The 26,549-nt window shown below is 36.4% G+C and overlaps 1 protein-coding gene and 1 non-coding gene across 8 annotated transcripts in view; one reads left to right on the forward strand and one right to left on the reverse strand.

Moving 5' to 3' along the window:
• Positions 1-1,043: 1,043 nt before the first annotated feature.
• CASP8AP2 (caspase 8 associated protein 2) overlaps positions 1,044-26,549 on the reverse strand; it is a 35,060-nt gene continuing 9,554 nt past the window's right edge. For 3 of the 7 annotated variants that reach the window (XM_027551389.1, XM_027551390.1, XM_027551392.1), the window contains exons 2-10: positions 21,355-21,437; positions 16,931-16,999; positions 14,765-14,865; positions 14,133-14,207; positions 13,158-13,273; positions 9,202-11,420; positions 5,535-8,664; positions 4,379-4,478; positions 1,044-3,710 (exon numbers count right to left, since the gene is read on the reverse strand). In XM_027551389.1, the coding sequence (XP_027407190.1) occupies positions 3,654-3,710; positions 4,379-4,478; positions 5,535-8,664; positions 9,202-11,420; positions 13,158-13,273; positions 14,133-14,207; positions 14,765-14,865; positions 16,931-16,999; positions 21,355-21,409 (5,922 nt within the window). In that variant the 5' untranslated portion in view covers positions 21,410-21,437 and the 3' untranslated portion in view covers positions 1,044-3,653. The remainder of the gene's footprint in view (positions 3,711-4,378; positions 4,479-5,534; positions 8,665-9,201; positions 11,421-13,157; positions 13,274-14,132; positions 14,208-14,764; positions 14,866-16,930; positions 17,000-21,354; positions 21,438-26,549) is intronic. The other 4 variants (XM_027551395.1, XM_027551396.1, XM_027551394.1 and 1 more) reach the window with 3 other exon arrangements.
• Positions 15,121-15,184, forward strand: LOC113898902. Its single transcript, XR_003512766.1, has one exon. It is a non-coding gene; the product is annotated as a U7 small nuclear RNA (small nuclear RNA).

Consider the following 26,549-nt stretch of genomic DNA (forward strand, 5'->3'; position numbering starts at 1 on the left):
TGAGTACAATTGTGCAGTAGTTTGAACATTCTTTGGCATTGCCTTTCTTTGGGATTGGAATGAAAACTGACCTTTTCCAGTCCTCTGGCCACTGCTGAGTTTTTCAAATTTGCTGGCATATTGAGTACAGCTCTTTCAGAGGATTTGAAATAGCTCAACTGAAATTCCATCACCTCCACTAGCTTTGTTTGTAGAGATGCATCTGTATCCACTCTATTTTCATTCCATTTTACCTTTATTTTAAATGTTTTTTATATTTCTACTTGGTTATTTCTTACACCGCACTGCCAAAATCTTTTTTTCCTTTTAGTGTTTATTGGGTTTATCTTAGATCTTTATGGTCTTATGTAATCCAGTTTGTTTTCTTGTGATTCAGTGGTATCTCTTAGTTGCTTCTTTACTTTGGCTTGTGAACCCATTTACCCGGTAGTAAGGGTTCTGAGTGACAGTATGCACTGAAGAAGGGCTAAGGGCCAGCTGAGGGCTTGGCTAGGCTGAGGACTGAAAGAAAGGGGAAAAGACAAGCTTTATGGCAGACAGGCCCAGAACTATACAACCCCAGTTCATTATTTCAGTTTGTTATCTACCAAGTAATTGTTTAGATCAGGGCTTCCTTCCCATGCAGAAACTGGGAGAAATGGCAATTTCCTCAGTAACTTCAGAGCCCCAAGCCTAGACTGTAACCTACCAGTACCATCAGTCTGAAGAGAGAGGGATGGATAAATAATGCATAGTTAGGCAATCCTTACCTGCTTTTCCCAGATCTTCACCCAAAAGGAACTTTTGCACTGCCCTGATTTTGTCTGTGAGGACCCCTGGGGCACTGTTCACTGTACCAGTACCTGCTGTGACAAAGCAGGCAAAAGCAACTGGTTTGCTCCAATGAATCTACTCCAGCACATTTAGCCAGCCACGCCTCTACCAAGAACCACTTCAAAATAGCCCCAAAGGACCCTGGGCATTTTATCTTTTTTCCATTTTAATTACTATCTAAACACAATAAAACATTCTAATACACAATAAAAGAAACATTCTAATCAGAATATAACAGAACTTTACATGGTTTTATTTATACATTACTGGTAATGAAAGCAAACTTTATACAAAAAGTTTTATACAAATAAAAAAATCCTTGGCTAGGCACAGCCATTCATGTGTGTGTATACACCCACACATATACACACAAAGTATTTTACATCATTATAATTATACATATTTACAGATACACTATTTAAATTATTTTACAATTTAACAAAATGAGGACAGGCAATTACAAAAGCAAATAAAAATGGATGAAACAAACTAATCGTTAAGTTTAAAATGCTACAAAACTATTTTTAAAAATCTAGAAAAGAAAGTCATTTCTTTGAAATATCAAAACTAAGATTTCAGTACTGTTTCATTGTTGCTTTTACCTTAATAGTAAGTTGTAACCTGCTTAGAAATAAATATTCTGACCAGTAACAGGTGAGCAGTCACATTGATGACAGGAACAAGTTGACCATGTTGGCCTGAAGTTAAGAGTCAGCAAGTAATAACAAATGCAGATTATTATCTGGTAATCAAATATGTCATAAAACTGCCCTCTCCTGCTCCATTAAAAACATGAAGAATTCCAAGCTTTTGTGTAGTATGCACTATCAATTAAGACTCCAAGAAACTCAGCAACTTATCTGTAATATAAGAAAATGCTAAAGTTATGATTCTGTTTTCTGATATGATCATTTCATAAAGTGCTGTTCTTTCAAGTGACTTCTACTTAGACAATGTGTGCGTGTGTGTGTGTGTTAGTCACTTAGTCATGTCAGACTCTTTGCAACCCCATGAACTCTAGCCTGCTAGAATCCTCTGTTCATGGGATTCTCCAGGTAAGAATATTGGAGTGGGTTTCCATGACCTTCTCCAGGGGATCTTCCTAATCCAGGGATTGAACCTGGGTCTCCCTTGTTGCAACCAGATTCTTAACCATCTGAGCCACCAGGGAAGCCCTAGATAATACTGGTGGTTAAAGAACTAGCTTTTTACAGAATCAGGTTGGTAACTTTATCATTACACTCTCCTTTTGACAAGAATTTAATGAGACTATAGTACTTGTGAGTCTGAGTGAACTCCGGGAGTTGGTGATGGACAGGGAGACCTGGTGTCCTGCCATTCATGGGGTCACAAAGAGTGGGACACAACTGATCGACTGAACTGAACTGATAGTACTTGAAGAAAAAAAATCAGCAAAGAAACAAACTAGTAATGAAATAACATACTATTTGTGCTATCATGCAAGCAAATAAAATGTCAAGTATCAAATCCATGAAAAAATTGTACATTTGCAATGGAATTTGGAAATTTCAAACTAATAAACATCACTTCCAGATACAAGTTAATTGTTTCATGAATGGACATTATCTTCAAAAAGAGAATGGAAGTCACATTTTATAACAATGTTCAGATAAAACCACAGTTTAATTTCCTAAAGGTAGTGAAAAAATTTTAATTTATTTATAATGAATCTGAAAAATAATCAGGCAATTTTCGCATCAAACTATTTTTTTAAGGTTCTTTAGAATAAGTTTTTTCTTCAAATTCCCCAGTATTCAATTTTACATTCTGAATTACATATATAGAATTTTAACTTCACATAAACTACTAAGTATCTTTTGAAGATTTCATTAACAAACTAGTTGCTCTAAGAGGATACTGAAATTAACAGATTATCTAAAAGATAGTAATTCATACTAAGTTTAAGAACAGATTTTTATAACTCAAAAATATTCAGAATCCTCACAATGAGATCAATGTCCAAATATGGTTTTTATTAAGATTTACCTATAAAGTTGGGTGTTTTGGATTCAAATGACTACAAATCAACTGAAAAATAGTGATTTGTTAAATATCTTTACAATTTTCCTTACAGAAAAATCCAAAATAGTTAGGCAACTGGCCTAGGCCTTAAAGAAAAAAATCTGATACGTATTGCCTTAATAAATTTGTACAAGAATGGCTTAAAGAAACATGTCTGTGTACATTATTAATAATTAATGTGGTAAATTGTGTCACCTCTTCAGATGACAATGGATTTCATGTTTTTAAATGTATGTTTTGTATTTAAAGTATTTTAGCACTCAATTAAAAATGAGAAAAATGTTAAATTACAGTGACTGCACAGACTTCACTGGCTATGAAATACACTGCTATTCAAGAATGTTTTCTTTTCTTTCTTTTGGCTGCACCATATGGCACACAGGATCTTATTTCTCCGACCAGGGATCGAACTGAGGCCCCCTGAAGTGGAAGCACAGAGTCTTAACCCCTGGGCCTCCAGGGAATTCCCTCAAGAATGTTTTCTTTTCTTTATCTATAAAAATTTATCAATCATCAAATGGATTTGCCCCCGCCTTAGACTCATGAGCATACAGAAGGTGGAGGAGAGAGGCTATCCTAATCTAACTGCAGCAGGCTTCACTGAGCACGTCCCACCTTCTAAGATAGGTGACTTAGAAGACTTTATGAGCAATCATCCTCCAACCTGTGACTGAAGCATGAGCTCAACTGGATGTCTGTCACCCACCACTCACATCTTCAGTGACTAACAGGCCATTAACCGAATAGGTACTGTGTCAAACACTTACTTTACTAGCCTCCTACAGTGTAACCATTAACTACCTGCATTTGGACTTTTCAAAGAGCTTCATTAGCTGCTGGAATCTTTCTGAGACCTGAAAAATTTTAAAATGAGGGTTAATTGTAAATATTGAGATAATATATTTTTGTATCTTTGATGAATATTTTCATAAAACATCTAAAATAAATAAATTTTTTTAAAAATAAAAAAAATAAAGTCAGCCTTCTGATTTGTGGAAAAAAAAAGAAAACATTTAAAGACAGAGAAAGCTACCCTTAATAATAATGGTAAAGTAATGTTTCAAAAAACAAAGTATCTTCATAATAAAGGTAACTGCTATTTAACTTTTCAATATTAAACTTTCTTAAGCAAGAAAGTATCATTACAAAATTGCTTGAGATCAAATAAGTAAATGGTAAAATGACAGAAAAAAGAATTAGGATTGTTTCAAATTTCTTCCACATTCACCAAGCTTTTAACAGTTCTACCTGAAGAACATGAAGAACCATACTTTTTTTTTTTTTGGCCCCACTGTGCAGCTTGCAGGACCTTGGTTCCCCAACCAGGACTGAATCCACACCCTTGGTAATGAAAGTACAGAGTCCTATCTACTGGATGACGAGGGAATTCTCCAAAGAGCAATACTTTTAAAGACATTAGCTAATAAATATATATTTATTTTAAACACATTAAAAATAAAATCCAACTATTTAGAATAGTACCATCTGTGAAACAATAGAGATGTAAAATTTGGGTAGTTACCTGATATGGATTTTTATTCAACTTAGCAGCTAAATGAGTAAATGTTTTCAATGATGGCCCTTTTTTCTGACATTCCAATAAAATTTCCCGGTCATCATTTCTGAAGGGGGAAAAAATGTTTAATTAGTTTCTGTAAGTTAGAACAGAAAGGTAAAAAAAAGTCCACTTTCTTAATATCTACTAATAAGAATTGGCATTTTTGTTAAAACTCATCAAAAAAGGAAAAGTGTATATACTCAAATAATGGACAATGGTTATCTGAGAGATAAGATTATAGATGATTTTAATCTTTGAGTTCATACATATTTTCCAAATTTTCTAAAACAAATACACTAATGTATTTTCTAACAATAAGAATGAAAGATTTCCTTAAAATTCTACCTGTAGTGTGTAAATAGTACTAATAAAGTTAGGGCCCAAACGTGATCACAGACTTAATAGGTGAGAAGAACCAAAAAGTAATATAGAATTCAGATCTTCTGATCCCTAGAGCTTTGCTTTTTTTACATGGTCTGAACCAATGTTTGTTATTACAATCTCTGAGATTTTACCATCTACAGGTTACCTGAAATGAAAGCATGGAGGACTGAGGTATTAAAACTGATCCCAATTTCAAGAAAATTCAGTATCATTATACACTCTAGCCAGCCTGGAGATCATGTTCCTCTAGCTTAATGATTCACAACTGTGGTTGCCTTTACATCTGAAATGCGGTCTTTACATCTGCATTTTTAAGTTCACATTAAAATACAACAAAACTTATAAAACTTTTTTTTGAAACTTCTAATTTCAGGGGAAAACTCAAATTACTCACACTTTTTGTCCTATTCACCACCTGTCATTCCTCCTTTCTAAAGAAAATTTGTGTACACTAGGTCCCTTATGAGTGAAAGATTTCTTTTTTCCATTGAAAAAGTGAGGTAAACATAGTGAAAAGTTCTGTCCATCATGCCAGTACACATCCCTGGTCAACAACCACTGCTCTAGACTGTTCTACAGTACAGCTGGGCTGTATCCTAGAGTGTATTTTCTACCAACTTTGGCCATTTTTGAAGTGATCCCTTTACGTATTTTAAGTTGGGATAAAACTATGACATGATAGATTTCTGGTGTCTCAAAATTTCCCGGTGATTTAATAGTCTCTTAAGATTCTTACCTTGTCCACGAAACTATAATTTCTCCCTTCTTTTTAATAACATTCTTTGCAGAAAGGCTTGTAAAAGAAGTGGCAGACGCTGCTGATGCATCCTTAGTCCCTGGGCTTTCCTTTGAAGATGAGGGGTCTTTAGTCACTGAAGGGGCCTTTTTCTTACTGGCTTTCCTTCGATGAGCATTACCATTCTCACCAGAGTCTTGGGTAATTTTTTTGGTCTTTTCCCTACTGGTTAAGTCTGTTTCCTTTCTCTGTTTTTTCTGAGAAGAAGGATTTAGATCAGAAAGATTTCTTCTCTTTTTGTGAGGGTTATCCAACATCCCAGGCAACTCTGAACTGTTGGAATTCAATGCTGACTCTGAGTTTAAATCATCCTTTTTCACTTCATCCAAACTGGAAGCTTCCAAGGTTAGATCGATACAGGCCTCCTCAATGATGCATTCCAAAGGCCTGTTCGCCACCTGCACATTTTCTTCCTTCGAGTTATCTTCATCGACACATATCACTGGACACCCCAAGTCTTCAACAACTATAGCAGGATGGTTACCTTCATTTTTACTGTCACTTGAAACATCTTGTGTCAAATCAATAAAAGTATCAACAGTTTCAGGCTGCATATTGTCTAATACTGGAGCATTTTGATCCACACTACTTCCAGAACATCCCAACTGATCAATATTTAAAACTGTTACTTTTACTAATTCCCCCAACTTTTTGGTCTCGGTGACTGGATCTTTTGTGAGGTCTATACATGTGCTTGGAAGATGATCCTCAACAGAATGTGGAATTTCTTCCACTGGAGGCAATTCTTCAATGCTTTCAGGCACTTTTGGTTCCCATACTTGATGCAACTTCAAACATTCTTCAGCCTCTTCGGTACTTTGACTCACTTTACCTGAAGCATCTTTAAGAAATTCATATATGTCAGGAACTTCTGTTTGTATCACACAGTCTTGTTCCTCATGAACTAATCTGCCATCAACATTCTTACTGGAATTTTTCAGTTCCTCCACAGATTTAAAAACTCTGTTCTGACATGAAATATATTCTTCCTCCACTGCTTCATCAGCTTCCTTTTCCACTCTCGGCAGATATTCATCAGCCACTGTATTCTGTACAAGAGTAGGGGAGGTAGATGGTGCCGCACGCCGAATTTTCACGATGAAGTGATCGTTGGACTTTTCCATTATGACAGCGTGCATGGGGAGGTTAGGGTGGTACTGAAAGCCTGGAGCAACAGGCCGGCTTGTCCATGATGAAGAACAACTTGATTTACTGCTTGAATTATCAGACTCCAGGGCTAAATGAATATCCTGTTCAGATGCGTCCTCTTCCTCCAGTAAGGCATCCTCACTAAAATGGGCACTAATAACTTCTTCAGGCGTTGAATTAGACAAAGCTTCTGGCTTTAAAAAACTGAGATGGCCATCTGACTTCAGAGGCGATGGTACTGTTAAAGAGACGGCTAGATCCTCAAGAAGTATGGAAGAAATGTAGGGCTTGCTCTTTTCTGAACCACATACATTATCTTTACTTAAAGCTATGTTAGTGGACACTTCGAACATACAATTTTCATCCAACACATCCGGATGAACTGGCAATGAAAGCCCTGAAGACAGAGATGGACCTTTCTCAGATGACAGTAAGGACCAGTTGTCATCACTGATTATCTTAGGGCAGGGAGAAACCACCCCTGAAACGAGCTCTTCAGTTGTACAAGCTGGTATAGATTCACATTTGAGACTCTCTAGCAGCTGTTTCTCTGGTGTCTTTAACTCCCACTCACTTTTTTCATTACAGTTAACACTGTTGTCCAAAAGATCAGAACCTTGCAACAAACTTTTAAATATCTCTCCCATCTGTGCATCACTCACTAAATTAAATGTAAGGCTAGACGCCTGCTGTTCAGTAAGAATCTCAAAACTGCGTTCTGGCTTCAAAGGCACAAGCTGGGATGTCTGGGCATCCTCTGTGGCGCTACCTTCAATTTTTCCTGGCTTTGGGGTGCTCAGGCAGTTTGGCTCCAAGGAATGCGCTTCAGATTGAGGATTCTTCATATTATCAAAGGAAGTGTTAGCAGTCTTTTTAATGTCATGCTTTATTGTGTTACTATTGGAATTCTTTTGCTCTTGATGTTTTTCCTCAGATTTTTTACAACCTACTGAATACTTAGAAGAACCATAATCTTCTGATTTGGGGGATTTCTCTTTCAACATTTCTTTGCCCAAGTTGTTTATATTCCCCTTCTGACAGTGTGAAGATCGTGCTTTCTCTTTACTTTTCTTTTCAAGCTTTCCTTCGTCACTATCACTGCCAACATTCATGGAGTCACAAAACTTTACAAAGATTTTCTTAAGTTTTGTAAACAAATAATCGAGCTGTTCATCTACAAATTTCCACAATTTTTTTTTCATATCTGGCAGCTGCTGTTCAAATAAACGATCCACGATGCCATTCTTTTTAACTTGCTTGAGTTTGGATTCTATAACATCACAGAGATTCTTCTGTAAAGTAGTCACTGACTTAGATATTTTGGACAAGTCCAGGTATTTAATTAGTGATGTAAAACTCAAAATTGCTGACTCAATAATTCTATGAAATTGTATTAATGAAAATTTTACCTTGAATTTCATATAATTTTTCCTTACATGTTTTCTTATCATTCGTAACATGTGCATAATCTCTCGGACAGAAGAGGGTGTGACAATGATTGGAACTATTTTTTCCAGGCTGGAAGTGCTCATTGACCTCTCTTTCTTCTCTGTTTTTGAAGATCTGCTAGATTCACTTCGTCTTCTGTTCCATCTGCTTTTGGTCTGATGCATTTTCATAGAGGATATCTTCCTATTGTCTTTATCCAAACGCACAGAGCTTTTCCTACTTTCTGGGCTAGTTTTTGTGTTCTGCACTTCTGTAGAAGCTCTTGGTTTGGCACTTTTGTCAAAACTTCTTTGTGGTTCAGGTTTTTCATTGTCACTTATAATTTCTCCTTCTTCTAATTCATCTAAAGATGAATTCTTATGGGAGTCTGCTTCTGCAAATTTGTCAGATTTGCATATTGGCTTTTGATTTTCCTTGTTGAGATCAGACTGACTCATGGAGGTAGAATGAGCTGAATTTGGTAGAAACACATCTGTGAAAGAGAAAAGCATAGTATTGCCACATGACCAATCAGTGTTTGTCATTTAACATTTCCACGTTAAATATAACAAAAAATTAAATGTTGAGGCAATTTGTTATTTTAATAGCTTTTTTAAAAAAAAAGCAGAATGTTAATGTCTAACACTTATCATATGATTCATCTTTACTGGTCTGAGAAGGTGCCTGATAATGATAGTGCAGTTTGATCATTTGGGTAACCAGCAAAACCAACTGTTCATTTCTTGATGTTAGCAGCATCACCTACTCTATGCCATTTGATGATGGTTTTTAAATAAGAAGTATCTGAAAACAGGCAAAGAATATTTGAAACAATCTGTCCCACCATTCTCTTTTTTGTATAAATAAGCATTACCTAAATCCAGACTAAAGGCTCAATGTACATTACTAGTTAACAATAGAGGTCTAAACACTAGTTATATTATCAAATAAAAAGCATTAATTCATCTTGCTGGTGTATTTTTACATTCTCACATAAAGATAAATTATAGAAGATAATATAAAGTATTACCTTTATGATTATTATTATATAATGGAACTTGAGATGCACTTTCCAGTCTAAGAACTTTTGCTACAGGTCTCACTGGACTATTCAGAGGACTGATGGCTTCTGGAATAGGTCTCAGTTGATTAAAGTCAATGCTCAGAACTGAGTTCTCATCATCATGATATACTGAGTTTGTTTCACCAACTTCCACTGTGTCATCCATTAACTCAGTCTGCTGAAGTGAAGATTCTGGAGTCTCTCTAGGTAAGCAAGGATCCAAATGACAAGACTTATTCTCAACCAGTGGTGGGTCTACAAGAGAAGGCTCAAGTTTTGGTGTACCACCTTCTGAAAGGACGGCTGGCAGAATGTCAGTTTCTTCAACTGAAGGCTGCAAAATGCTTTCACTGGATTTGGTCACATTTGTTGAAAAAGCCTCCTTCATTTCTGCCTCTTCAGAAATACTACAAGAATTTAAGTCACCGTTTCTTTTGCTATCCAATTCCAAGCCAACGTTCTGAGAAACATTTGTCTGTACTATGTCTATTTTCACAGGAACTGCTGCCCTGGCACCATTAACAGTCTGTTTCATTTCTGTGGATGAAGATAACGAAGATTCTGATGGTTCCATTTCCACAGGTGCTGAGAAGGAAGTCTCTGTGCCACATATGGGTGTGTCACAAGGCACAGTATTCTCCACAGATGCAACAGCCAAACTATTTTCTTCTACTTTCCGTTCTGAAATACTGGTCCTGGGTTGAAATGCTGCTGTAAGAGCATCCTTTGGTTCCAATAACTCAGATTTGGTTTCCTCTGTGATATGGTCACTGACAGAGGGAACACATGTCACAGTCTTAGCCTGCACCAACGACTCAGAATCACATATGTCACAGGATTGGGGAGGATCCGTTATTGTATGCTGATTATCCTGAGAAACAGGCTGCTTTTTAGCAGGAGAAAGAGTTAAGTTCAATTTTTCCATAAAGCTCAACTTTAAGTCTTTGTTTTGTGGTTCATTTAGGGCACTCTCAGCTCTAACTGCTGGCTCCTTATTATTTGCTCCTTCAGAAACATCATTGTTAGAGACTTCCCCTTTACCATTTTTTGGCTCATTCTGTCTCTTTAAGTCTGCGGTGGTTTTCTTAGTTTCTTTGTTAGTCTTCTGCAAATGTCCTGGAGGTACTCTGTCTTCATTTCTGATATGCTTATTTTCTTCTTTGTTCTCTCGTTCCCTTTTCCTTTTTTCTTCAGTTCTGTGCCTTTCTGCTCTGAAAGGTGCATTTTCCCGCTGGTGCACAGAATCAACTTCTGTGGAATCAATGTGTTTGTGAGTTCTACTGGCTAAAAGAGAAGAGGGACATCTTCCTTCTTGAAAACTATGATTACTTACAGCCCTGTCTCTTTTACAATCTTCCCAGCCTCTTCTCTCCTCTAGATGGTATTTATTTGAATTGTGTGAAGACTTTGATGGTTCATTTTTGGAATGCGGAAGCACCGCTCGTTCAGATCTTCTCCAATGATCCTGGCCTTTCCCTACTGATTTTGACTTCTGATCAACTTTTCTTTCTTCTTTGTCTTGTGATTTAAGTTCTCTTCTATTTACATTTTGTGACCTTTCACTTTGTCTTTCGAGTTTTTTGTCACTTTGAGATTCTAGTCGAGTGTGTGACTTGTCTCTAGAGCTTTCTTTCTCCCAAGAAGAGCTGATGCGTTCATTTTTATAATCTAAATCCGTGTTACTTTTCAACTTTGCAGTTTTGCTTTCAGCCTTTGGTTCACCTTTACCATATTTCTCAGGATGTCCTTGTAGCCTTTGACTGGCCTCTGTGTTCCTCGGTTCACCATCACCATAGCTAGTGCTCAAGTCTTTTCGTATTCTGTCAGTCCCCCGGTTGTACTGGCTATGTCGACTATCTTTCCTTCCTCTTCTATGATCCTCATTTGAATTGCTCTCACCAACCTGATAATGGAAACGTGACCAAATGCCATTGGTGGAGTGTTTTTCAACAGATGTAGGCAAATGCAAAGTGCTCTTTTTTTCACAGTGTGATTTTCCTTCCTTTTCATGGTTTGGCAGTGAAGTGCTGTAATGTACATCTTTAGAAACATCACTTTTCACTCTGTGATCAGTCTTTGAAGAGTCATCCAAATGGGGAGATCTGGATTTAAGATCTTTTGTTTTAACTAGATCTGATGTCCTTGAAGTTTTATGATTATTCCGAAAATGTGGAAACTCTGACAGTCTATTGAGAAATAGAAATATACACCAAAAACAAGGTTAATTCCTTTTTAATAATCCAAGGTTTAATCACATGTGATACACTTTAAAATTGGGGGTCCACATACCGGCAAAACTAATTTTACTTTGTAAAAAAGAAAAAGTATAAGAATTTACCAGTTTCCAATGTAATGGATAAGTTTTTAAAATAAGGAACTCTCTTTCATTTATTTTGCTCAAATAAAGCCTGAAGGACCTCTCAGTTCTCTCCCAGCACTTGCCAATGTCATTCAGATTTCCTTCACTACAGGAGAAAGAAAAGAAGGGAGGGAAGGAAGAGTGGCAGGAAAAAAGAGGAGAAGAGGTGGGATGGGGTAGTTCTGTGATAGATGACCTAAGTTGTCCTTTACAAAGTATCCTGTGGCTTTAATATTAAGAAGTGAGAAACCAGAGGCTGGAAGGAGCAAGAGGTGATAAACAGTTTTGAGCACAGAGACCACTGCCAGTTTAGCTGAGAGGTGATGGGTAGCAGTGACAGTAGAAATAGGAGAGAAATGAATGAGTTGAGAGAATACAGACATAAAAATCAACAGGACATGGTAATGAATTGGATCTGAAGGATGACAAAGAGCTAAGTGTCACTGATGACTCCAAGGCAGGGTGCCTGCAAGTCCCAGTTTGCCAAGTAATATCAGTGTAATTACTAACAGCACTTCCTTCTACTCTCAAAAGTATCCTGGTTTGGGCAATAAATTAAATGGTCATTCTATCCTTCAGTCTCTCTAGCTTGCACCAGCTGAATAAATGTTGGGGAATCCACTAAGCAAGGAACAATGGAATGGGTTCAATCTTGAATTCAGTTTTGGATGAGGTAATTTTGAAAATTTTGTACAGATGTAAAGTAGTTATCTACATATAAATGGAACTGACTAGTACAAGTAAGATTACATCAAAAGAAAATACTGAAAGAGAAAGGAAAGTAAAGATATAGCTTTGAAGAAAACCAACTTCACCAGAAAAATAAGTCTCAAGTTAGGAAGAAAACTAAGGATCATGAAACCCAAAGGGAGAAACTATTTCAAGAAAAAAGGGTCAACTATGTCAAATTGTGTGTAAAGACAAGTTAAAATGAGAAGTCAAAACTAGATGATGAATTTAGTGGTAGTCACAGGAGGAAAAGGTCAGAGTGGACTGGGTTCGAGAGTGAGTAGAAATGGGAGGTGGAGAAACAGAGATAGCAAATTTCGGTAACTGTTTTGGAGGTTTGGACTATCAAGGAGAAGAGATGCAATTCTCTGAAGCCAAATACTGCCCCAAACAAAAAAAAAAAAGTGAGAGACAGAGAGAGAGAAATTAAGTAGAAAATCTATTTCAGAGGAAAAAGAATATATAATTGAGAGATATTTTAAGAGTTGTCTATGACAGAATGTATAACACAGACATCCTCCTTGTATTTTAGTAATTTGGTGGGCCCCTTCTGGAACCCATGACATACACCATCATCTTCTCAGGATCAAAGAATATCAGAACAAGATCCCAGTATATTATAAAACTGGATACATTCAGAGAGGTATGTGGCAATATTCTATTACTAATCATACAGAAATCATTATGACAATATATTATTAGAATATTATCTCCTCTCAGTGAAACCTTAAAAATTTAACAAAATGCATGATTTTATTATCTTTTCAAAGTTAAAAATATTCCACATAGCAATATTCATGTAATTTACAAACATATCCACATCCCTCAATCATACCTTTGGTGAAGATTATTTATTTCTTCATCCTTGCGGTTTATTTCCACTCTGGCTGTTTTGATAAGTGCTGAGATATTTTTCTTAAGGGACTGGTTTTCATTTTTTAAGCTAAAATTCTAAACATCATAAAATATATTTAGTAAAGTATGTATCTATGGAATAAACCACTGTTTATAATAGCTATTGATTACTGAATGCTAACTACATGCTAGGCATGACTTATTTTATTTTATGAAATTCTCATAGTCATAGGAGGAGTACAGTGATGCTCATTATACAAATGGGGAGTTTGAGATTCAGAGAAGAAACTGGCACCAAAGAAAGGCTATTTAAAATGAAACAATTTAAAAGAGGAATCAAAATGAAAAACCAATAAATAAACAGAAAAAAAGTTCTGCCTGGGTCATTATTTTGGAAATTATAAAATTTGTGTTATATTTAATAACTGGAAGTTTAAGTTGAAATAATATACTAATTCTTAGGTGAACAAAGAATGAATTGAGGACTGACTGGCTCTTTGGGAGAAAGGGAAAAGAAAAAGAAACAACTATCAAAACATAAAAATCAGAACAGGACATTCCTGATTCTGCAGCATAACAAAAAAAGTCACTCTGGCAAAAACTGTGAGGGTACCACCATTTTCCCCCATCAGTCATTCTAATCTTGGCTCCTCAAGCCATTCTTTTAAACCACCTATACAATCAAAATTTTCTATTCTTTAACTATTAACTAGTCTAGCAACAGTTATTTAATCATTGGACAATATCATTGAACAAATCAAGCAGTTTTATCAGTTTCATTGACACTGGAAATAATGCATATTTGGCCAGATTTGATATTTCACATAATACTTTGAAAAAAAGTTTCCTTATAATCTGTCAATCCTTTAGCATTTTAATTTCTAACAAAGAATTTTACTAAATTTTTATTTTAAAGGCTAATAAGGCAAAAATAAAATATTCATTATAATTCTACCTGTGTCTGTATTTCTTTAAACTTTTTCATCAGTTCTTTCATTTGCAGCTGACATTTTCCATATTCTGCCTGCAACTGTAAAATACAAGAAGATCAAGCATCATTTTAAATTTTTTTTTTAACTTAAATGACATTTCAAAATATTTAGAATTTTGTAAATCAACTCACAAAATAGAGTAAATGAGGTCTATTTCTATTAACAGGTATTTAGTTAGATTACTGGTTTTTAAGTTAGGCCTGCCAATAATGTTACTTTCTTTAGTTTCACATTCAGTCTCCAAACTTTAAATTCAAATAAGGTAGAAAGAAATTTGCCTGAATGAAGTCTTGGGACAATTTATAATGTAGTACAAATCATAAAAAGACAAAATGTTTTATCACACTGATTTACCTGTTGAGATTTTACATAGATACTTAAATTTAATTAAGCAAAATTATAACTACATTTAGCCAAACATTCAGAAGACACTGTTTCAAAGCAGATTGGAAGGCAGAAACTGATGTAAATGTTCTTTTAGTCTAAGAGCTACTTCTCAAACATAGAATGCCTATTCAGAAGTTAGCCAATGCCTGCATTTCAGGAGATATCAAAGCACAAAATAACCGTTGTTCATAATTCTGGTAATCCATACATCATTATATGTTGCCTCCTTTGCAGTTCCTTCTTCAGTCAGGATTTCTTCATATAAATCCAAACAATTCCTGGATGGTACAGAGGATTTGGATGCACTGTCTAAAACAAAGAAGAAACCCTTCCATTAAAATAAGTATTTCCAGATTTGATAAAATCCTATAAAAACTCCGGCATTTTTCTAAGAAATGGGAAAAACAATCCTAAAATATGTATGGAACCACAAGACTGCAAATAACCACAGCAATCTTGAGAAAGAAGATGAAGGAAGGAGGCATTACACTTCCTGATTTCAAACTATAATACAACACTGTAGTAATCAAAAGTATATTTTTATAGGAATAAGAACAAACACATAAGTGCTACAGCTCTTTTACAATTTGTCTAGCAGGTTTTCTGGTCCACACCAGAAAATACCCCCATGGGGGGAAAAAAAAAAAAAAAAACAGATACAGAGATCAGTGGAACGGAATAGAAAGCCCAGAAATAAAGGCAGGCATGTACAGTCACAGGCGGCTAGGTGGTAAAGAATCTGCCTGCAACACAGGAGACCTGGGTTTGATCCTGGGTCAGGAAGATCCATTAGAGAAGAACATGGCAACCCACTCCAGTATTCTTGCCTGGAGAATCCCATGGACAGAAGAGCCTGGCAGACCACAGTCCATACGGTTGCAAAGAGTTAGACACGACTGAAGTGGCTTCGCAGGCAGGCACACGTATACGGTCCCAGCTTATGACAAAGGAGCCAAGAATATACAATGGGGAAAGGATAGTCCCTTCAATAGATGGTGCTGGGAAAACTGGACAGCCACAAGCAAAAGAAAGAAAGTAGACCCTTATATTTATATAGCACACACAGAAATCAACTCGAATTAAAAACCTGAATTTAAAATCTGCAACCATACTTAATATCTTATAATAACCTATAATGGAAAAGAAGACAAAAAAAGAATATATCTCTATCTATCTAACTGAATCACTTTACTGTATACCTGAAACTAACAAAACAATGTAAGTCAAGTATATTTCAATAAAGGGAACTGCCTGGCAGTGCACAAGTTAAGACTACATGCTTTCAATGCAGGGGGCACGGGTTCCACTCCTGACGGGAGAATTAAAATCCCATAAGCCCGGCAGAGGGGCCAAAAAAAAAAAAAAAATTAAAAACTGAAATGTATGGAAAAAGAGACTAAAAATGGTTACCAAGGGCTAGGGGTGGGGAAAAAGAGATATTGATCAAACTCTTTCAAGTTTGTGGACAAGTACAAACTATCATCCAGCTATAAGATTATTAAGTTCCGGGGATATCATGTACAGCATAGTGATTATAGTTAATAACACTATTTTATATAATCAAAAATTGCTGAGAGTAATCTTAAAGAGATGGTAATCATGTGATGGTATACAGGTGTTAGCTAATGCTATGGTGGTAACCATTTCACAATATTTAAGTGAACAATATTTATGTGTTGATAAAATAACATACTATACATTTTTAAACCTACTTAATATTATAAGTCAATTATATCTCAATAAAACTAGGGTAAAAAAAGAAAAATATACATGTTAAGCGTTTTGATATAGTGTCTACCTCTACCCAAAGAGCTATACATTTCTCCATCTTTTGTATTTCATCTAAATCTATACTAATTTCAGATTAGAACTGGAAAACCACTTTACCTAAAACAAATTTGTCAACAAATCAGACGTAAAGATCATATTTGTTTGAAGCTTTGAAAAATTTGATTGCAGAAGTTTTCTCAATTAGACAGGTCATTAGACTCTGCATATTATACTCATACTGATTCATTTGAAAATATATATAGTACCTACCCTTTTCAAAAGAGTTCTTATATCACGTAGCCTGTAACAGTGTGTAAGGTAATATATGTAGTCACCACTACCAGCTTTATTTTCAATGGTACAAAATACTCTTCCATAAGGTCTGATTAAATCTGACACCCAGATGAAAAACAAACCTAAGGGCTAATTTTTTCACCAATAAAGATTTGGGTGAAAAATAGTTACCTGAGTACAATCACTTCAAAGAAAAGGCAAACTGTTGAGAAGCTATGAGTTATGCCAGGAATTGGTAACAACAAAATAAACACTTCCAACAGACTGACCAAACAAAATGAGAGAGTAGTTTGTTACAGAATTTACATACCAGAACCAGCACTGTCCAACCCAGCATATATGTCCAAAGAACCTTCATCATTATTTTTAAGAGGAGAAGCTGGGAAAAAAAAAAAATCAAAGACTAGTTAAAACTGACTCTGTGTACTTAGTGAAGTTTTTCCATTTCTACTCTGAAGGACCAGAAAAGGAGTATCAGTCTTGTGCCAAAAAAGAAAACTGTTTAGAAGCTTTTGTACGTCCTTATAAACATGCACATCTTAGTACATAGATACAGACTTAAAAACTCACTTTCAAAACCATACTAGTCAGAAGATTCCCAATCCAGTATCAGAACAATCTTCCTGCAAAAATAAAAACTCTAAACAAAATACTAAAAGCTAACTTTAGTTAATGCTCTATCACTGGATTTACTGTGCAATCATTTCACAATATATACAAATATGGAATTATTATATTGTACATCTGAAATTACTGTAATATTATATGCAAACTGTAGCTAAATTAAAAAAAAAAAAGCTATCTGAAGAACTAAATAGCAATCCAAAGCAGGCAAAAACTGGAGAGGAGATGACCCCTGCAAAAAGCAATGAATTCCTACCCCCCCTTTTTTTTTTGTTTAACAAGTTTTTGTGCAAAGATAAGCCCTAGTTGGAGCCACAGCAGGCAGAGAAACTCAAATGGACACTTCTAGTCCTAATAGCTTGAAGAACTAGAGAAAAAATTTTGGGGGTGATAACAGCAACTAGAAAGAGGAAATCCAAAGAGCCATAGAGGACTCCCCAAATTGTGCCCAAATCTGAATAACACAAGTAAAGGTTAAAACTCCCAGGAGTCCAGCTAAAACCTAAAAAATCTCTGTAGCTAAACAGAGATTTCAGCTACTGTTCACCACAGGGAAGACAGAAGATCAAGTTCAGTTGAGATAAATGCCTGCTAAAATCAAAACACTAGCACTTTTCAGAGGAATATAACAGAATCATATATCTCAAACATTTACAATGTCCTAAACGCAATTCAAAATTTATCAAAGGAAATCTTGGTAGACAAATAAAAACAACTCCAAAACCAAATGAAAATTCTAAAACTGAAACTACAATACCTAAGGTAAAAAGATTCAACAGAAGAGGCGGTGAGCTTGAAGACAGATCAATAAATTATCCAATTGCAAGACTAGAGGAAAAAATATTTTTAAAAAGATCACTTACTAACCTATAGAATATCCCGAGTTCTCACATACTATATACCTGGAGTCCCAGAAGAAAAGAGACAACGGGGAGGAAAGTGATGCTAGAAGGATACTAGAGAATACTAGAAGGACAAAAACGGTAAATAACTGAGTAAATACAAAAGACTAATATTTCATCTTAATTGGTTTAACTCCTCTTAGTTTATTTAAGATACATACAACAGGCTAAAATAAAAATTACAGCACTGTACCATGGGGTTCGAGACATTTTTAACAAAAAGGGATGGAAGAGGTCAAATGCAACTATATGTACAAGACTCTACATCTTACATAAAGATTCTCACCTTTTAATAACTAGACTATAAAATGTTAAAGATGTATATTGCAGTCCCTTGAGCAACCAATTATAAAAACCACTGCAGAAAGGTATAACCAAAAAGCTAATTTGTAAATCAGAATGAAATTCTAAAATACATTCAAATACTTGAAAAAGGCAAGAAAATCAGAAAGGAAAAAAACTGATGAGACAAACTAAACTTTTAAAATGATAGGTCTAAATCCAATCACAGCAATAAAGGACATTATTGTAGTAACTGATAAAACTGGTATAAAGATGGCAGACTAAATAAAATTATAGAATTAGTGTTAAATTTACTGAAATTGATGATTATGCTGTCTTTATGTAAGAAAACCAACTTTTGCTCGTGAAATATACACTGAAGTATTTGGATGTAAGGTACCATAATGTATACAACTGGTTATCAAATAGGTCAGGGAAAAAACTGTGTGTATGTATGTGTATAAATTAAAAAGTATGTGCACAGTGTTAAAGCCACAGGCATAGGTAAAAGGCTCCTTTCATGTTCTTATTCTTGCAACTTTTCTATAAGTCTGAAACTACAGATATAATAGAAGACAAGTACAAAAATGTTATAGGAATAAAAATGTTTGTGAAATTGTTAACTAGTAAAAATAAAAATGTACACTGTGTATCTGACTATCAAACAATGTATGCATGTGGACAAAAACTTGAGAGAGCAATATACAGAAATGAAAACAGCTATTTCCAGCAAATGAGAATAACAAAATAGTTATGTCCTTCAAAATAAGAGTTACAGTTGTGATACTTATGAATTAAATCAAAAGTAAAGGTGGTCATTATACTTTCCATTTTTTAATTGGTTTAGAATTTTTCAAAGAAAAAATATTGTAAGACAAATATATAGCAGCATAACAATTTGAAAAAACATCAGCAAAAATAATTAAATGACACCAAAAAACAAATAATGCTATCCAGAGTGGTTATGACGGCCATATTCCATGTGAATCTATTCATGTCTATGGATATTATTTTTTTAAACATATTTTTCCTCATAGTTCAGTTAGCAAAGAATCTGCCTGGAATTAGACCTGGGGTCGATCCCTGTGGCAGGAAGATCCCCTGGAGAAGGAACTGGCAAACCACTCCAGTATTCTTTGCCCGGAGAATCTGATGGACAGAGGAGTTTGGCAGGCTACAGTCCATGGGGTCCAAGAGTCAGACATGGTTTAGTGACTAAATCACCATCAAGCAAAAATGGAATTCTACTAGACATGTTTTACAAGTGCCCTTTTCATTCTATAGCATTCATAATTCTGATCAATAAATATACAACTATATCCTCAAAAAATTTAATGAGATTGTCATAGCATAATTAAGACCAAAGAACTAAAATGTTATGTCAGGATTTGGAAGTTTAAAATCTGTATATTACTAAAAATATTTCCATTTTATGAGCTTATTTTACTATTAGGTCTTGGCTATCTCTTTCAAACTAATAATCTATTTGTGACTATTAATTCTTCCCAAAACAACAATAAGCAAGTACCACTCCATTTACTGGAAATATCAATTTCAAGAGTAACAAGTATCTATCATATATATACACACACACACACACACACACACACACATATATAGAAGTATATATATGGTATATGTGTGTGTGTGGATATATATATAAACACATACACATACACCTTATCAGTGAAAGCACCAAGTCCTAACCATTGGACCACCAGGGAATTCCCCTTGTTCACTGTTCAGTCACTCAGTCATGCCCGACTCTCTGTGACCCCATGGACTGCAGCACACCAGGCCTCCCTGTCCTTCAGTTTCCCAGAGTTTGCTCAAACTCATGTCCATTGAGTCGATAATGCCATTCCAACCATCTCATCCTGCCGCCCACTTCTCCTCCTGCCCTTAATCTTTCCCAGCATCAGGGTCTTTTCCAATGAGTTGGCTCTTTGCATCAGGTGACCAAAGTATTGGCACTTCAGGATCAAGTCCTTCCAAAGAATATTCAGGGTTGACTTTCTGTGGGATTGACTAGTTTGATCTCCTTGTTGTCCAAGGGACTCTCAAGAGTATTCTAAAGCACCACAGTTTGAAAGCATCAATTCTTCAGCACTCAGCCTTCTTTATGGTCCAACTTTCACATCTGTACATGACTACTGGAAAAACCATAGCTTTGACTAGATGGACCTTGGTCGGCAAAGTGATGTCTCTGCTTTTTAATATACTGTCTAGGTTTGTCAGGCTTCCCAGGTGGCTTAATGGTAAAGAATCCGCCTGCAACACAGGACAACCAGGAGCTATGTGGGTACGATCCCTGGGTCGGGAAGATCACTGGGAGGAGGAAATGGCAACCCACTCCAGTATTCTTGTTTGGAGAATCCCATGGACAGAGGAGCCTGGTGGGCTACAGTCCATGGTGGTGCAAAAAGTTGAATACAACTGAAGCAACTTAACACGTACACACGTCTAGATTTGTCATAGCTTTTCTTCCAAGAAACAAGTGTCTTTTAATTTAATGGTTACTATCCACAGTGATTTTGGCCCCCCAAAATAGTCTGTCACTATTTCCATTTTTTCTCCATCTGTTTGCATGAAGTGATGGAACTGGATTCCATGATCTTCATTTTTGAGTGTTGAGTTTTAAGCCAGCTTTTTTACTTATATTTTTTCCCTTATATTTTTTAATATGACAATAAAAAATCATTACTGCTTATACTGGCAAAGTTGTTAATTTTATTATATTTAAGAGGCCTGAAAGTATAAAATAAGAAAGTTCTCACTTACTAAGCACTTTCTATTTGCCAAGCACTTCATTGTATTCATTTACATGTGAGGAGAAAAAGTTGATAATGACAGTGTTATCAATGAGAATAAATATATGACTTTATAATTAAATAAATTTAGAAAGACATTTAAAATGAGCTCTTACCAGAAAAGACATCAAATAAACTTGTTCCATCACCATTGTCATCATCTGCTGCCATGATCCTATTTCTTTTTGATAGTCGCCATCTAAGGTATTAAATAAAAATATTCTCCACCGTTAAAATCAACCTCACAATTCAGAGACTAAACTTAGCTTTAAGTTAAAAGATAACTTTCAAATTTGGACACAATGACAGAGTTCACTCTGCTGTTTTTTTTTTTAATGTCTGGCGTTTTCTAAAAGCTAAAACTATAAAACAAAAAATCTTAAATTTGCTGATATGATTAACCCATATCACAAAGTAAACAATGCCAATTTTATAAAGTACACAAAAATATAAATTAACTTTTATACTAAAATAAGCCAACTATCACACTAAGTGCGTGCAAACATGTGGTGAGTTCTGTGGGTCCTCTTAACAAATCATCAAACATGGGGGTAATCTTAGAAATACATGAGGCTCTAGACATACATGTTTTCAACAACAAGGGAGTAAGATGGGCAAACTGCAAAGAGCTTGATACTACACTAGACTGGTAAAGGTGTGGGGAAAATGACATATATGCTCTCATGGGCTTCCCAGGTGGCTCTGTGGTACAGTCTGCTTGCCAAAACAGGAGACGTGGGTTTGATAACTGAGTAGGGAAGATTCCCTGGAGAAGGAAATGGCAACCCACTCCTAGATTCTTGCCTGGGAAATCCCATGGACAGAGGAGCCTGGCAGGCTACAGTTCATGGGGTTGCAAAAGAATCAGATATGACTTAGCAACTAAACAATGCTCATATATACTCTCATACATAGAGCATATGCTGGTACAAACTCTAAGGAGGTAATCTGGAAACAGCTATCAAGTTTTTAAATGCAATTTAAACAATTTCATGTCTAGTAATTTGCTCTATAGATATATCAAGCACATGATTACAAATATGTATATACAGGAATATTCGATATAGCACGAGACTGGAAGCAACATAAGAATCCAAAGCAGTTTAAAAACATCTTGACTTATCTGACATTCACTAACTTATCTGACTCACAGAAAACTAGTCAATCTAATCACACTAGGACCACAGCCTTGTCTAACTCAATGAAACTAAGCAATGCCCGTGGGGCTACCCAAGACGGGCGGGTCATGGTGGAGAGGTCTGACAGAATGTGGTCCACTGGAGAAGGGAATGGCAAACCACTTCAATATTCTTGCCTTGAGAACCCCATGAACAGTATGAAAAGGCAAAATGATAGGATACGAAAGAGGAACTCCCCAGGTCAGCAGGTGCCCAATATGCTACTGGAGATCAGTGGAGAAATAACTCCAGAAAGAATGAAGGGATGGAGCCAAAGAAAAAACAATATCCAGTTGTGGATGTGACTGGTGATAGAAGCAAGGTCCGATGCTGTAAAGAGCAATATTGCGTAGGAACCTGGGATGTCAGGTCCATGAATCAAGGCAAATTGGAAGTGGTCAAACAAGAGATGGCAAGAGTGAACGTCGACATTCTAGGAATCAGCGAACTAAAATGGACTGGAATGGATGAATTTAACTCAGATGACCATTGTATCTACTACTGAGGGCAGGAATCCCTCAGAAGAAATGAAGTAGCCATCATGGTCAACAAAAGAGTTCGAAATGCAGTACTTGGATGCAATCTCAAAATGATCTCTGTTTGTTTCTAAGGCAAACCATTCAATATCACAGTAATCCAAGTCTACGCCCCAACCAGTAACGCTGAAGAAGCTGAAGTTGAACGGTTTTACGAAGACCTACAAGACCTTTTAGAATTAACACCCAAAAAAGATGTCTTTTTCATTATAGGGGACTGGAATGCAAAAGTAGGAAGTCAAGAAACACCTGGAGTAACAGGCAAATTTGGCCTTGGAATACAGAATGAAGTAGGGCAAAGACTAATAGAGTTTTGCCAAGAAAATGCACTGGTCATAACAAACACCCTCTTCCAACAACACAAGAGAAGACTCTACACATGGACATCACCAGATTGATTATATTCTTTGCAGCCAAAGATGGGAAAGCTCTATACAGTCAACAAAAACAAGACCAGGAGCTGACTGTGGCTCAGATCATCAACTCCTTATTGCCAAATTCAGACTGAAATTGAAGAAAGTAGGGAAAACCACTACATCATTCAGGTATTACCTAAATCAAATCCCTTATGATTATACAGTGGAAGTGAGAAATAGATTTAAGCGACTAGATCTGATAGAGTGCCTGATGAACTATGGACGGAGGTTCATGACATTGTACAGGAGCCAGGGATCAAGACCATCACCATGGAAAAGAAATGCAAAAAAGCAAAATGGCTATCTGGGGAGGCCTTACAAATAGCTGTGAAAAGAAGAGAAGCGAAAAGCAAAGGAGAAAAGGAAAGATATAAGCATCTGAATGCAGAGTTCCAAAGAATAGCAAGAAGAGATAAGAAAACCTTCCTCAGCGATCAATGCAAAGAAATAGAGGAAAACAACAGAATGGGAAAGACTAGAGATCTCTTCAAGAAAATTAGAGATACCAAGGGAACACTTCATGCAAAGATGGGCTCAATAAAGGACAGAAATGGTATGGACCTAACAGAAGCAGAAGATATTAAGAAGAGGTGGCAAGAATACACAGAAGAACTGTACAAAAAAGATCTTCACGACCCAGATAATCACGATGGTGTGATCACTCACCTAGAGCCAGACATCCTGGAATGTGAAGTCAAGTGGGCCTTGGAAAGCATCAGTACGAACAAAGTTAGTGGAGGTGATGGCATTCCAGATGAGCTAGTTCAAATCCTGAAAGATGATGCTGTGAAAGTGCTGCACTCAATATGCCAGCAAACTTGGAAAATTCAGCAGTGGCCACAGGACTGGAAAAGGTCAGTCTTCATTTCAATCCCAAAGAAGGGCAATGCCAAAGAATGCTCAAACTACCACACAATTGCACTCATCTCACACGCTAGTAAAGTAATGCTCAAAATTCTCCAAGCCAGGCTTCAACAGTACATGAACCGTGAACTTCCAGATATTCAAGCTGGTTTTAGAAAAGGCAGAGGAACCAGAGATCAAATTGCCAACATCCACTGGATCACTGAAAAAGCAAGGGAGTTCCAGAAAAACATCTATTTCTGCTTTATTGACTATGCCAAAGCCTTTGACTGTGTGGATCACAATAAACTGTGGAAACTTCTGAAAGAGATGGGAATACCAGACGACCTGACCTGCCTCTTGAGAAATTTGTATGTAGGTCAGGAAGCAACAGTTAGAATTGGACATGGAACAACAGACTGGTTCCAAACTGGGAAAGGAGTACGTCAAGGCTGTATATTGTCACCCTGCTTATTTAACTTAGATGCAGAGAACATCATGAGAAACGCTGGGCTGGAATCAAGACTGATGGGAGAAATATCAACAACCTCAGATATGCAGATGACACCATCCTTATGGCAGAAAATGAAAAGGAACTAAAAAGCCTCTTGATGAAGGTGAAAGAGGAGAGTGAAAAAGTTGGCTTAAAACTCAACATTCAGAAAACTAAGATCATGGCATCTGGTCCCATCACTTCATGGGAAACAGATGGGGAAACAGTGTCAGACTTTATTTTTGGGGCTCCAAAATCACTGCAGATGGTGACTGCAGCCATGAAATTAAAAGACGATTACTCCTTGGAAGAAAAGTTATGACCAAACTAGACAGCATATTCAAAAGCAGAGACACTACTTTGCCAACAAAGGTCCGTCTAGTCAAGGCTATGGTTTTTCCTGTGGTCATGTATGGATGTGAGAGTTGGACTGTGAAGAAGGCTGAGCGCCGAAGAATTGATGCTTTTGAACTGTAGTGTTGGAGAAGACTCTTGAGAGTCCCTTGGACTGCAAGGAGATCCAACCAGTCCATCCTAAAGGAGATCAGCCCTGGGATTTCTTTGGAAGGAATGATGCTAAAGCTGAAACTCCAGGACTTTGGCCACCTCATGCAAAGAGTTGACTCATTGGAAAAGACTCTGATGCTGGGAGGGATTGGGGGCAGGAGGAGAAGGGGACGACAGAGGATGAGATGACTGGATGGCATCACTGACTCGATGGACGTGAGTCTCAGTGAACTCCAGGAGTTGGTGATGGACAAGGAGGTCTGGCGTGCTGCAATGCATGGGGTCGCAAAGAGTCGGACACAACTGAGTGACTGAACTGAACTGAACTGATCTGACACTCTCCATTCTGCCTGTAAGGTATATGAATGTTGCCCACAGTCAATGAACTATGGCCACTATGGCTATTTGGGGTTATTAAGGGTACCTGTGCCTGCATACCTCTGCTCTCATCAACTGAGATAACCTACCAACAACCAGGTGCATCTATTTTCAAATCCAATTATGTTTATCTCCTTATTTTTCTAAGTAAAAGTATGATTGTTGTTATTTTAGTCACTAAGTCATGTCTGACTCTTTTCGACCCCATGGACTATAACCTAACAGCCTCCTCTGTCCATGGAACTTCCCAGGCAAGAATACTGGAGTGGGATTACTATTCAGCTATTTACCAGGGAAAACTAGAGTGAATGTTCTAGAAAGTCTAAAAGGTGAGAAGCAAGACACTTACAATTGCTGTCAAGTCAAGTGACGGTGACATAATCCAAAATACTAGAAGAGAAAATCTAGTCTGTACTCAGGTGGACTCAGAAGTATAGAATTTGTTACTCAAATGAAAACAGTCCTGGAAATCCCAAGCAACATCTTCTTGGTGTGCAAGGAAGTCAGAGCTCTAATCACTGGATGTATACTCAAAGGAAAGGTCATGATTCTACCACAAGAGATATAATTTATATATTATGCCTTTAGATAAAATCAAAGTATACGTATATGTTTAATCAACTCTGTTATACCCTGCGCAATAATTACAAAACACAAAAATGGCATAATCACATTTGGCAAGTAACACAACTAACTCTTGGTAAAGCAGCACACAACTGATGGAGAAGAAACTCACAGGTTTCCTGGCAGTAACCTACTACTAGCTGCAAACTGAAGGGAGCATCACTCAATGGCTTTTTTTCCCCACAAAATGGTGACCAATTAATCTGATGACCTGGTTAAACAGATCAAACAGATCAAAGCCTTCATTGCATATCATTTCACAGTTTCAGTTTTTACTATTGGTAGTTATTACTTTAAAAACAAAAAAAAAGATTCTGCTTGTCTTGGTTATTTAAA

This window comes from Bos indicus x Bos taurus, chromosome 9 (genome assembly GCF_003369695.1).
Source record: "Bos indicus x Bos taurus breed Angus x Brahman F1 hybrid chromosome 9, Bos_hybrid_MaternalHap_v2.0, whole genome shotgun sequence".
NCBI lineage: Eukaryota > Metazoa > Chordata > Mammalia > Artiodactyla > Bovidae > Bos > Bos indicus x Bos taurus.